The sequence below is a fragment of the Tenrec ecaudatus genome, chromosome 1 (genome assembly GCF_050624435.1).
Source record: "Tenrec ecaudatus isolate mTenEca1 chromosome 1, mTenEca1.hap1, whole genome shotgun sequence".
Classification (NCBI taxonomy): domain Eukaryota; kingdom Metazoa; phylum Chordata; class Mammalia; order Afrosoricida; family Tenrecidae; genus Tenrec; species Tenrec ecaudatus.
This window is the reverse complement of record NC_134530.1, coordinates 247,932,307-247,946,739: the sequence shown is the minus strand read 5'-3', so window position 1 is coordinate 247,946,739 and position 14,433 is coordinate 247,932,307. Positions and strand designations below refer to the sequence as shown.

Here is a 14,433-nt window from a genome sequence, read left to right as displayed (position 1 = left end):
ATCTATGCTGCAAACTTACTTTATGAGTTAGTCGTTACCATATTATAGCCATCCAATTACCCCAACTCAAAGAAAATCTAAAAGACGTATACTCTTTTGGTAATTTTAATCATTGTTAAAATAGGTTTTCAAGTCTGTAATTATATTATAATGTTTCAATGTCATAAGAAAGCAAGTAAAGAATGATGAAGTTGAAGGTATAATCTGATTATGCATTAAAGCATCCCTAGGAGTGACTGCAGCTTGGCAAGATACTTATTTTATTTAACACAGGAAGCATAAGGGCAGCTGTGTTTCTTTCGAAGGGGGAGTGTTTCATTGTGGACGTAATTGGTAACTAAGGAGCTCTGGTGGTAGAGTGGGTTATGAACGGGGCTGCCAGCCCAAAGCACAGCAGGTGGGACATACCAGGTGCCCGGCAGGAGAAAGATGAGAGTACTGCTACTGTAGATAATTACAGTCTCAAGACAGTATCACCATAACTTTAAATTATGATCTCTGTGTCACATGTGGCTATATTTGATACAAATACTCATAGTGACCCGACAGCCAGAGTAGAACTGCCCTCGTGGGTTTTCAAGGCCATCAGTCTTTACAGGAGCATAGAGCCTCATCTGTGGCCAGTGGAGGGGATGGTGGTTTTTAATCTCATATAGGATTATCCAGGAAAGAGAGGAGCAACTGGGATCCAGCTCCTTTGGAGGAACCAGTTAAATCCTGCTCACAAAACAAGATATGGGCATTTAATTTATTCAAGAAGATGTGAAAATTCTAAATAAAATATTAACTAACTTAATCCAATAGCATATTAGAAATCAGATGGTGAAAAGGCACAAAATACTCCAGGAATATAAGGATGGTTCAACACTCGAAAAGTAACATACTAAAACAAATAAATAGAAAGAAATACAATGCAGGTATTAGATATGACTGCCATTGTTTGCTTATAATATAATGACATACCAAGAAAAACCAAGATAATGAATGCTAGAATAATAGGAGAATTTAGCAAGTTGCCAGGTTTCAAGATCAATTTAGCAAATGAATGACATTTCACTATACCTAGATGCTATAGTTTATTGTGCCAGCCTGGCCGATAAACACAAGTAGGATTAACTGAAGGGCAGAGGGATAAATGGCTCGGTGAGCTTCACCTTGGTTGTTCTGTGCCTCAGTTTAAAGGGGTACACTACCTGTGGGATGCCTAGCCTGTGGATGTGTCGCTATAAGTTGAGGTCCCTTTAAGCCCACATGATTGGAATGTTCATCTCTGGAGCAGGGGACTGACAGTTGATGACAGTTGGGGACCTGCCTTGCTGTTTGCTGCCTGGATATATATATAGCCCAGCTCTCTCTACAGAAGGAGACTGGCACCTGGCAGCTCTCAAGCCTTAAAGGACTGCTAGTGTCTCACTGCTTTATAATTTAACTATTAATTTCTTGCATTATCTATCTGTATATTATTTAACAGTTTATTTCTTGAATTATATATCTATCTTTATAAATATATTTATATATAATTACTAGCAATCTGGTTTGGCCCTCTAGAGAACCCTGTCCAATACACTAGAATAATTCACTGGGACTATAATTTTCAAAAGGATGCCATTATGAGCCTGAACTCTAAGTATAAAATGATATAGCAAATGAAAATTAGAGAGAACAATGGTAAGAAGCCAGAAAACAGAATAAACTCTTAGATTGCTTTTTCTGTTAGAGAGTTGTAAGACATCATTTTTAATTTACAAAGTTAAAAAAAAGATTTAGCAGTTATTGCCTAAATTTGGTTGCTGATGTTTGTAGTTGCTTTAAGTTAAGGCTGACTGGCAATGACCTCGTGTGTGCCCATAGCCTGCTCCACTGGGTTTCAGGGCTGGGACCTTTTAGAAACAGATTGCCATGCTCCACTTTGGAGGTGCCGCTCAGTTAGCAGTACAGCTCTTAACTGTTTGCTTCATCCAGGTACCAAGACAAGCAAACAAATAGCGAATGGGGTCACAGTCTTGATGAAAAAAGAGCGTAATTCAAGCAAAAAAAAATCTCATTGCCATCAACTTAATCTATATCTGCCTCAGTGGGTTTCCAAAGCTGTAACTTGATGGGAATAGAAAGCCTGTCTTTCTTCTGCTCAGCAGCTAGTGGATCCAAATACTGACCTTAGGCAAGAAAAACAAGGGAGGTATTATGCTCGAGGGCGCAATCCATAATGGTGATTTATTATCGACATGCATGGAGCATCTAGCATAATATCTATTACACAGAAAAAGAATAGAACATATGTACTCATAGGACATAATCGTAAGTCGCTTCTTTCAGTTCAAGGTAAATCTAGTGAATGAATACAAGAAAGGCTTATTGCTTGGAAACCTAAACAATATAATTATAAGATAGAATAAGAGAAATTGATTAAACTCTTTTATCTATTACCTGCATTAGTGGGTGATAATAGAGAGCATACTTTCTTTTCATGTGCATATGAAATATTTATAAATATTAACAATAAAGTAGGAGAAAATTAAATACATTATTAAGTATAAATTAAAGCTATAGCATTCTCTAATCATAATGCAGGAAAATCAGATATTAAGAGAAAAGATGATGGTCTTTTGATCTGTAAATTAAAATATTTTTTAAAACCTTAATATTCAGGAAAAAGAAGTATCCACTGAACTGATAGAATTTCTGGTAAATGACTACAAAAACTATAAACATTTGTATTTATGACAAATAACTAAAAGTAGTCCTTAAGGGCATGTAAGATCTTAAAAATTTATATCAACAAGCAAAGAAAGAACTAAGTGAATTAGATATCTTAGTGAGAAAGCTAGAAGAAAGAATAATGAGGCAAAACCCAGAGGAACAAAAAAGCGATATTTAAAAATGCAAAATACAGATATTAAAAATTGGAAAATAGAAAAAGATCTATTAAATAAATAAAAAGGCTGGTTCATTGAGAAAAAAACAGTCAGTTAGGAAAAATTGCTTGATAATGTACTCATTGAAGACAGCATAAAAAAGAAAATAAATGATTGGAATAAAAATATAAAATTACAGGACATTAAAAAAATCATAAGCTAGAGATTTTCTCAATCTTTTAAAGCCTAAATTCAATATGAATGTTATCTAATTGAACAAAATTGATCCTAAAAGAAAGGGAAAGTCTACATGGAATGACTCTCATTCACTAGAACGATGACCACCCTGTTGTAAAAGTCTTGGCTCAACTGGCTTAATAGGAAGCTCTTCCAATCCTTTAAAGAACAGAACTTTTGAAGCTCTATATCCTATATTTTCTGAAACACACACACACACACACACACACACTTTTTAAAGGAAGGCTAGAGTCCCAGGGAACGGAAACCATGTTTAAAAGCCTGACTCAGCAGAAATATCTAGAAGAGTCGGAGACGGTGAGAAGTTGAAGGTGGAAAGACTATGAAGAACAGGAAAGGGTGGAGCAAAGGATGGTAGGGACAGATTGGAAAGGTCGGATATATCAGGCCCAGGCAGATTGTGACAGGTATTACATACAGATAAATAACTATGATTTTTTTCCTACTACAGACAAAATTGATCCTTGTTTTGTTTATATGATCGACCATTTGTTTTAGGACAACAATCCTGCCATCCATAAAGGAACAGAATGGAACTCCGGGAGTAACTCATGGTTATGCACGAGTCGAAGCAGGAGAGACCGAGATCCTTCCAATACTGGGGTTTTAGATATGAGGGGGCTTCCAAAGGTTTGTGAAAAAAAATCCCCAAAGCCTTTAATTGCATGTTCCATTAACTTTTGAAACTCCCTCATAACATACAAAAAATGGCCATATAATAATGATAAATCAATTGAATGATCACAAAATGCTTATTATTTTAATTTGAGATGTTTTTATAACTCTGAACTAATTTAATGCTAAGTAAATCACTATAGAGCAGAAAGAATAGATTTTCTTATCCTCATTTGAAAGATGAGAAAATTGGGAAACAAAGTATATCATAGCCTTTTTGCCTAAATATACAGTTAATTTCTCTTTCTGTTGTGCTGAAAGTGCCTTTTTCTCCCCAAAGAGGAAACTATTTCTTCAAGTATTTAAAAATATATAACATAGATTTTTTTCAGAAAACTATAATATTTTTAATTCTCATCTACTTTATATTTTAAAACTGTTTTATTAGCACTTCATCCACATGTCAAACAATTCAATCATATCCAGAAGAGTTGTACAGTTTCACCATGTTCAATCCTAGAACCTTTTCTTCTTGCTTGTACTCATTGCTATTCGTGTAACTCTTCTTTTCCAATTGTGGCAAAAACATCCACAACAAAATACTCTCCAATTCCACAACCTTTACTTGTATAATTCAGTGCCATTGATTGTACTCTTCGTGCTGTTCAATTATCATTGACATCCTTTTCCAAATTATTCTACTACCATTAACAAACTCAATGCGCTCTGAAAACAACCCTGTTCCCTTCACCCACGGTAACCATGGTGAAGTTTGATTTCTTATTTTCAGTATTTTTCTTGATATGATATCCACATACCATACACTTCCATGGTTAAATCGCTTTCAAGAAGATTTGTATATGCATCATCACAATCAGTTCTAGTGCCCTCCCCTCCTGCATTCATTGTTTGTTCCCCAAATCCCTGTACCTCCGTCACATCCCCAATAAACCCATGCGTCATTTATTGTCTCTCTGCATCCACTCCTGTGTGTCACTAACTGGGAAACCCAAAAGAAAGAGTAAAAACAGAGTGGCAAGAAGAAAATAATAACACAAAGATAAAAATACAAATAAAGTGTCATAAAGAAAAGACCACCATCAATATTTATCAGGTCAGAAAAGAAATTTCTGCCCTGGAACAGGTGAGAAATACTTCAGCCCAGAGCAAATTATCATCTACTTCTTAATTGATATTACATATTAACATTGTCTGTGACTATTTTCAAAGGTCTTATTACCTTCAAGGCAGGTTGATTTATGGTGGGAACTGTAGCTGCAGGAAAAATATTTCCTAAAATCTTTTCAAAGAGTGGGACATCTTTAGGATGAAATTTTGGTAAACTAGATTCTCTCACAACCTGGATTATTATTAGAGTTTCATCAGCTTCAGAAGGACTCTCCCCGGTGTCGCTTTAGTGGTGGAAGAAAACAAACAAGTCATTAGGGATGGTTTGCCAGCATTAAACACAATCCACGTTCTCTTTCTGGGTGACCATTCCATTATTTCGTGTTTTCCCTCACTACAAAGTAGCTGTAGTGCAGTAGTAGTGCAGTGTAGTTTGGATGGAACCAATCAGGTCTCCAGTTCCCGACATGTGTCCTGATTAGTCTAGGACAAAAAGGGTAGCACCATTCCCCAGTGACTGATGCAGAGTGTACATTGTGTTAATCAGAGATTTTAACTGCAAACAACAGAAATGAATTCGGGTTAATATCAGAAGAAAAATAACATTGTTTAAAAATCTCTAGGACAACCAAAGAACTAGGCTTGCCGGATACTCATTTGGGAACATGCCCCCAAATCATGACATAGAATTAGTCCCACAAAGGCATGACTCCCACCATCAGTGGGGCTAGAGAGCAGGGATGTCCCGTCAAAAGCACTCCATTATCTCTGACATCAATGCCACCACCTCCCCACCTCAACACTCTCCCATTTTAGAATTCTGCAAGTCACTGAAACCTGTCACAGAACTCACAAACAACCAATGAAATGGCTTATTGTGGAATTTGGCAATTTCCAAATTGGTGGGTTGGTCATGAATCCGGAGGAAATATATGGTTGCAGAGGTTGATGAATCCCAAACAGCAGGTCAGATGACAAGCTACTAGTGTACAAAGTTGAAGAATCTGGAGAATCAGATTAGATGATAGGTTGCTGGCTCAAGTTCCAAGACCCAGCAATTAGAGGATAATGAGCCAGGTGCAGGATCCAAAGCAGGAGATAGAACATTGCCAGAGCATTCCTATATATTGGATGCAGACTATACCCTTAAGAGAGTGGTTCTCAACCTTCCTAATGCCGTCACCCTTTAATAAAGCTCCTCATGTTGTGGTGACCCCCATCCATAAAATTATGTTTGTTGCTACTTCACAGCTGTGATTTTGCTACTGTTATGAATCTGGAGACCCTGGTGAAAGGGCCATTGGAACCCCAGAGGGGTCACGACCCACAGGTTGAGAACCACTGCCTTAAGAACACTGAGGGTAGTGGCTTGAATAACACACTCTTTCTAGTAAAGCAGTGACTCAGGATTCATTTCATCCCAATCTTAATCCTGCCTCATTAACACAAAGGACAACTCAGTTCAAAAAGGGACCATAGCCACAGGCATCGAGGCAAAGATTCCTAATCCAACATGAAATCGAGAGTTACACATAAAAAGCCCATATTAAGTTATCCCAGTGCACTGCACAGTGAGTACAATGGGTACGATTCCCCTCACAATCTACTTGCCCTCAAATCCTGGGAACCTCCAAGCTACTTTCTGTCTACGATTTGACCATTGTAGATATTTCATGCATGCGGAATCACCCAATGTATGTTCTTTTATATCTGGATTCTTTCACTCATCATAGCATTTTATGGTCCCACGGAGTGTTGGTAGATTTGAACAGCTGACCTTGCAGTTAGCAACCCAATGCAAAACAAACTATGTCTCCAGAACTTGCTTTAAGGTTCAACCACGTTGTAGTATGTATCGGAACCTCATTTCTCTTTCTGGCTGAACAATATTGCATTGCATGGGACCCAGCCAAACCTACCACCATCGAGTTGATTCTGACTCGGTGGCCCTACAGTTCAGAGTAAAACTGCCCCTTGGACTTTCTGAGACAAATCTCTATGAGAGAGATGATAGCATCAGCTTTCTTCCATGAGTAGCTGGTGAGTTCAAACTGCTGACCTTGCACTTAGCAGCTCAATGGAAATTAGACAATGCTATCAGGGTCTCTTTGAGGGTGACACTATATTTTACTTATTCATTTTGCCTGTTGATGAACTTTTGTATTGTTTTCATCTTTTGACTATCGTAAGTAATGTTGTCATGAACATCTGTCTACAAATGTATCTGTTTGAGTCTCTACTTTCAAGTCTCCTGGGTATCTATGTGTGTGAGGAATGGCTGGCTCAACATACAATTCCGTTTATTTTATGATATTATTTTTAGGAGCTACCAAAATCTTTTCCACCGTGACTGTATCATTTCACATTATCACCAGTAGGGCAGGAAGGTTCCAGTAGCTCCACGTCCTTGTCAACACTTGATATTGTCTTTCTTTGGTTAAAGCTATGTGCAGTGCTATCTCAGTATTAACCTAACACTTGCAATTCAAAATTCCACTGACCATTGAAACTTCTCTTTCTTCTTTCCAGCCATTATCAACACCGTCTTCAGGGAATTCATGCCAAAGTCGTAATGATCCTACCAAACATTGAAATATATGAATTATTGACGTTTCTGAGGGCAAGCAGAACAATTTGGTAATCAATGCATACAAGGGTAAGAAATATTTGTGTTATTGTGCAAACATATCAAAATGTGAAATTACTGTTTCTCAGTATAGCTTCTATGTAATGCTTGAAGGGATGTTTCCATTCTGCAGTCTTTAACTTCCACCCTTCAAAGCACTGGTTTTGGTGTCCCGGGGGGACTCAATCATGTTCCTTTTAAACATTCTATGAATTTGAACAATGCACGAATGCAGAAGGGCAAGATCAGGGCGTGGGTTTTCCCTGCAAAATCTCAAAGGACAGCCTTTGTTATCCTTGAAGAAAGAGCGTTGTTGTGATAGGGGGAAAATCCCTTGGTGCAACTTCTGACATTTCCTTTTTCTTTGTCATAATAAGTCCCCACGGGTGCCCTGTGTCCTTTAAGAAACTCTATCAAAATTACCCCTTTGGAATTGCTAAAACAGCGGTCATAACTTATGAGCCAACTCCTTTGTTTTGAATTTAACTGACCCAGTAGATCCCTTTGGGAGCCATTTTTTTTAACTGGACTATTTTTTTTTTTTGGATGACTAAGACAAATGCATTACTGGGAGATCTTGTCTGCAGCCAACTACTGATCACAGAGATAATTTAAAACATGTCTTCTTTGGAAGAAACCTATGCACGTATGAACTGGAAGCCCAGTAGTAATGCTGCTCAACTTATCCTCAGAGATGGTTAAATTAATGACCACATACCTGTATCATAAAGACACATAGTGAAAGGAGTTAAAAAAAAAACCCAATTCCCGTTCTACTGCTTCCCCTTCCCTCCCAGACAGGTGCTCCCGTACGTCGCCATCTTAAAAGAAAGTTCGTCCAATACTAAGAAAAGCCTTAAATGCTCTCTGCGCCTGAATTTGAGTTTCTCTGAAGTGGAAACAGAGGAATGGAAAGACTACTAAAGAAAAGGACACTTTGGCGATAATGAAACGGTCATCTCAGAGGGTCGTCATTCTCACCAAATCAGGAACACCCGAGAACTTGTTGGACATGAAAATTCTGGTGTGTCATTCTAAACCTACCTAATTAGAAACTCTGGAGATGAGGTCCAACCATGTGTATTTGAGGAAGTCTTCTGAACTTTTCTTACTAGCGCTACAGACCCGCTGCTCAGCCCGGTTCCATCTTGGCTGACAGAAATCAGAACTTGTAAATGCATGTGTACCTTCTAGTTCACCTTAGCTGGAAGCCCGGGAATGGCAGAGTGTCGGAAGAGTGTGGTGAGCTTTTTAAGAGCCTGATGTAGGAGACTGGGTAGGTGCCAGGTTTGTGTGAGCAATACCCGTTCAAAGCAGCTTAGTCAGCTGCCATCTTTCAGTGGGCGACGTTGTCTGTGACTCTGCCAACCCAGAGATGTGGTTGCTATGCAATGCACATGCTGCCTGAGTTTTCTAAGGTGGGGATTACATTTCTAGCAGGACATTGACCCATAACTTTTTTTTGGTTGTTCCAGAACATTCCATTTTACAAATGGGGGTCCATTTCCATATTATTTCATCGGCCGAGACTGCACTAGGAAGAACTGAGTGGAATCTCTGATTCTGGTGTGTGATAAAGTTTGAGAAATATTATTCTAAGTTAAACCTTCTTGATTATTTAAATAATATTTAGATAATAGATATTGTTATACTCTATCCAGTTCTTGGGTATATGGCTTGAAATTTTTTTACATAACAACAACAACAAACATTTGTTGTCTAGTCAGCTCCAAGCTTGCAATGACTCTTGTATCTGATTTTTCTTGGAATTACGTCTCCAGACCGTTCTTCTTAGTTGCTCCTAGGTGCACTCTATCTCTGAGTCTTTCAGGTAGTAGTCTAACTGAAATTGGGAATAATATTGCCTTACATAAGAAAGGCTAGTCCCACTACTTTTCCAGGTCATTCCTATACCAACACTATATATAAATAGATAAAACCTTATTTTAGACCATCACTTTTAAATATTTGAGGGAAAGCTGTTCTTTACCTGCCGTGAGAGATGTTCGCTCGATAATGCATAAAGGTTGGCTAGTTTTCCAGAGAGGACTTTTGCAGATTTGAAACCAAGTGAAAATAATATTATTTCACTAATCATTCGATAATGGGGCACAATCATTGCCACTGGGCGAAAGAGAAATTTTAGGTTATCTGGAAGTTCTACTTGACCTTCATAGCTTTACAGAAGAAGAAGAAAAAGAAGAAAACACATATTAAAACAAAGCAAAACAAAACTAACAACAGACCACTTTTCGGTTTGCAAACAATGGACCACTCCATACAATTAGCCCCCAAATAATTCTATAGGTTTTGATGTGATTTGGATCCACAAATAAGAAGTTTAGAAAATGGTTTCTATGGCATCTTTCATCTCACAGCGATTCCTGGTTTTCATTCTTCCTTGTGTTCCTCCCACATTTTCTCTCAGACCCATTTCCTTGGAACTAGCCCAGCATTCAGGCAGTCTGTCCGGCTTCCGCTGCCTGTAAGGTCGCTGTCCTCGGTCCTCCTGACGCTCGCACCGGCTGTCCTGCCTAGCTCCTCGTTGGGACACACTTCAGGCCTTTTCTTTGGCTGTCCATGAAGTGAAAATAATTCCTCTTTGTCAGAAACTGAATGTGAGATTATTCATCTGACTGAGAACTGCAGGTGTTTCCTAGGGAAGGTGGCAGAAGGACCCCGAGAAGGCTCGAAGGTGAGTGAGAGCTACACAGTGTCAGAGAACTCCACCTGTGGGTAGGGTTTAAGTGTTTTGGCCACACCCACCACAGTTTCCCTGATACTTACCCAAGAGTCAAGGTGACAAATATTGCACAAGTCATATTGATACGAATTTCCTTGCCTTGCAGCACGAATCTGTAATACATTATAGTATATTTCACTAAGAGAGCCACTGCCGTGAGGGATGTTAAAATGACAAACGAGTGGGGGACCTTTCCGAACCTGTGATATATTTAAACACAAACAGAGCGCACTAGGTAGGAAACAAACAAACCAAAGGGAGCAAGAAGTTCATCTTGAGGCACAGGTGTGAATGAACCCTGTTGGGATTCGGATGTATTAGGTCAGATCTGAAGAGTTTTGTGGTGTCTAAGGCTGGGAGGTACCCATCAGAAGATTTGCACAAGAAAAGGGGCCTGAAGAGGAAGAACCTTGAGGCATAAAACAGCTTCGTCTGTATGATACGGGGGGGGGGGTACAGGATGGGGTACAGCACAGAGTTACAGCTTCATCATGAAGTACAGTCCCCCGGAACTCCAAATTCACTAGCTTAGGGGATGGGGAGCGGGGAGGATCGAGACCTTGGCATGGGCGCGAGCATCCTGTAGTTAATACCAGTGGTAGAGATCAACACCAAACTCACTACCATCGAGTCCATCCTGTCACAGAGACCCTCTAGGACAGCGCAGAACGGCCCCAGATGGGTTCTAAGGCAGAGAATGCTAGCAAGTCACCCTGCCACATCTTTCTGCTTGGAACCACAGCTCTGTCTTGGAAGCACCACCTACTCAGGTAGCAGCTGAGTACTTTAACCACAGTGTCACCAGTTCCTTTGGTAGCTATCGGGGGGGGTTAAAATCTTCCCGTGATTTCTGGGACAACTGATATCAAGGAGAGGGGTCAAAACAGGCGAGGAAAGAAATTGAGGCAAAAGCTGGAAGATTCCATAACACAATGTCAGAACACTTACAGAAGTCAAGGCATGAGGACGAGCTGGAAAAAATGTGCTTACACCCAGACTCTCAGACCTGGTGACACTAGCTATGACAGCTTGGACAAAATCCAGGAGAGTAAGCTCAGAGGGAATGATCATCTCTGGGATTCAAACTGGCTTGAACTGGTCCAGTCAAGGCCCATGGCCCACAAAAGTGAAATCAGAAGAGATGTAACAAACTTAAATTTAACTTTAATTTAGAAAGCAGAGCAGTAACCAGGATGGGAAAATCTGAGCCACAGTCCTGAAGTGGGAGAGTGGGCAGCAGCATCACCAGCCCTTCCAGGAGCCTGGTGTGGGAGGTGGGCCTCCTGACAGGACTGTGGAGAGCAACCCACTGGACGCAGAGCAGTGATTCCTGGTCTCTGAGGGAGACAGCCCTGTTGCTGACGGTGTGCTTGCCCAACGATTTCCTTATGAGGCAATGCGCACCCACTGCCTTTGTTTCCGGAGAGATCATGATGTTTCCAGCAGGCTACCATCCCATACTCTTCCCTATTCCAGTTATCATCCCAACTCACGCACATTTTGTGAATTCAAGTCTTGTATTTGTTGGCCATGACTGAACCGGGAAGAACTGGTTCAAAGTTCTGCCATTCACGTAAGCATTAAATTAGACAAAAATATTTTAATAGAAATTTAAACCTGTAAACCCATGCATGCCTGTCAAGTCAAGTATGTGCATACCCGAGTTCATCTTGACAGGGACAGACCAGGGGCTTCTGCCCTGCTTGATGGACAAGGGGCTTTGAGAGCTGCCTTGACCTTGAAGTCAGGCCCTCGTGAAAATCCTGACGTGGGACTACTCAGAGATAATCTTGAAACATTCTGAGACATGCTGGCCAAGAACATGAGCTCAGCTAATTGGAAAGAAGCCATGCATGAGACCCAAGAATGAATGGAACGGATAACTAAGTTGCTTGGCCATCTATCTGCAGAGCGGCAATCTCCTTGCCTCTGAAAGTGCCAGCACACAGCTTGAAGTGTTTCCCCAACCACGCCCCTACTCGACTTGTGAGTGGGGGCCCATTTCACACCTCCGGCCAAGTGTGTCTTACATGGCTGCAAGGTGATCATTCCCACCTCTGTAGAGGGATCCAATCCATTGCTTTCTGAGGTGGCTCTAACCTTTGAAAAAAACTGTCACTTAATTCACTGCTAATGTGTGTGTGTGTGTGTGTGTGAGAGCGAGAGCGAGAGAGAGCGAGAGCGAGAGCGAGAGAGAGCGAGAGCGAGAGCGAGAGCGAGAGAGAGCGAGAGCGAGAGCGAGAGAGAGCGAGAGCGAGAGAGAGCGAGAGCGAGAGCGAGAGAGAGCGAGAGAGAGCGAGAGCGAGAGCGAGAGAGAGCGAGAGCGAGAGAGAGCGAGAGCGAGAGCGAGAGCAAGAGAGCGAGAGAGCGCTATCTCTGGACACTAACAAACCACACGGGTTGAGAGCTTTCTAGTTCCCTGTGGGCAACAACCAGGTACCAAACTCCAGTCTGAAGAGGAAACAACTTTGCTTTTGGAAATTCTAACAAAAATATGGCTACTGCAGGGCCTTTAGATAACAGTACACTAGTGGAAATAATCAAGCCTATGACTAGTATGAGTTTTCTTTTTGAAAAAAGATACCATATAGAATTAAGGAGCAGAAAGTGCAGTTTTTTCCAAGGCAACACAGTATTGCATAAGAAGGGGTACCAAGAGAACTTAAATCGGGAGAGAAAAAGTAATTAGAATGTATCTGCATTATTCTCCTGGTGTGCCAAGTTTGGTGAAGAGTTTGACTGTCTTCAAGGTGACTTGAAGTTTCCAAAAAACAAAATCAAAAGCAAACTCACTGCCACCAAGTTGCTTCTGACTCGGCAGTCGTAGAGGGCAGAGAACTGCCCCTGCGGGTTTCTGCGACTGAAACTCTGTATGGGACTGTTAAGAGCAGCTGGTGGCTTTACACGAATGACCTTGGGGCTAGCAGCTCCATGTATAACCAGCAGGCCGCCAGGTTTCCTGGCATGAAGGTTAGAATTATAGATATTTTCTATAATTTGCCAAGCAAAGGAAACAGATCATGGCCATTCCTTTTGTTGTGTGCTTACAAAAAAGGAAGTAACAACAACAGAAAACCACATGTGGGAAACAGAAAGATTTCTCCCAAGTCATCTCCTTCAAATATATCTTAGACTCAGGACATGGCTTGCAGCAAATGGTAAAAGATTGTCAAGTTACCTCCCTGAAGGCAGTTGCCAGACTGTCTGGGCCTACCACAGGTAGGGCCTGCACCCTACTGTTAAGGACAATGGGCTACTTCTCCCTAAAGGTTTGCAACCATTAGTCTGGTCCCTGTACGCGGGGTTTATACCCTACTGATAATGGTTTCTATGGAGATCCAGAGAACAGGTCAAACCTGCTCAGTGACATCCAAAGTTAGGCTGCCATCTTGAATCTAGGATCCACCTTTCTTGTCACATGTATACCCACAATTCCCTCCCCTTCCCATTGCCTGTATATCCCTAGATTGCCCCCCTCTCATTGCTGTATAACCTATAGGGCAACCCCTTCCTGTGATGTATGTCTTTACCTGTAATTGGGGGCTTGCATGCCTCCCTGAGATATATAGGCCTGGGTTAACAATAAAGAAGCTGTTTGGCCTCTGGTCGGCTTCCCCTCCCTCTCCCCCATCCTCAATCCCCGTTCCCTTTCTCCTGGTCCTCTTTCCCCTCCCCGCCCCTCCACGCAGACCACCAAGCGGGCCTGAGGTGAGCATGCTACCATGAAATGTGTCTGACTCCATTATTTCGATCTCTCTTTGATTTTTCATGCGCTCTAGGCCTTTACTATAATCTTTATATATATTAACCATACATTAGCGACTATCAAACCCGCGATTAGTTGTGGAGGGGCTGGCCTTTCCTCCACACCAAACAACTCTTAACATTAAAAAAAATATGTGACTATAATGAACTAAGCAGCCATTGTAGCTCAGATCTCCATTTGTAATGTAGAAACAGAGTGACTCGTACCTGACAGAGTAGCTGTCTTTTGCTTCCTTAATTGTTAGGATCTGGGAGGCAATGACAGAGAGAACTTCCACATCAATTCGATTGAATTCATCAAAACAACACCACGCTCCTGACTGAACGAGTCCGAACAACAATTTTCCCATTATCTTAAAAAAATTACAGATATGATTATTGGGGTGAGAAAATTTACCCAGATAATAATTCATACTTGTTCTACTCACCGTAACCAAACCAGG

General features: G+C 40.9%; 1 protein-coding gene across 1 annotated transcript in view; it reads right to left on the bottom strand.

The window, feature by feature from the left end:
• The window catches only part of DNAH14 (dynein axonemal heavy chain 14), a 419,312-nt gene that overhangs the window by 242,069 nt on the left and 162,810 nt on the right, over window positions 1–14,433 (bottom strand). Inside the window, exons 29-33 of the mRNA XM_075542667.1 lie at window positions 14,198–14,343; window positions 10,270–10,338; window positions 9,473–9,659; window positions 7,358–7,434; window positions 4,969–5,140 (exon numbers count right to left, since the gene is read on the bottom strand). Of these exons, the coding sequence (XP_075398782.1) occupies window positions 4,969–5,140; window positions 7,358–7,434; window positions 9,473–9,659; window positions 10,270–10,338; window positions 14,198–14,343 (651 nt within the window). The remainder of the gene's footprint in view (window positions 1–4,968; window positions 5,141–7,357; window positions 7,435–9,472; window positions 9,660–10,269; window positions 10,339–14,197; window positions 14,344–14,433) is intronic.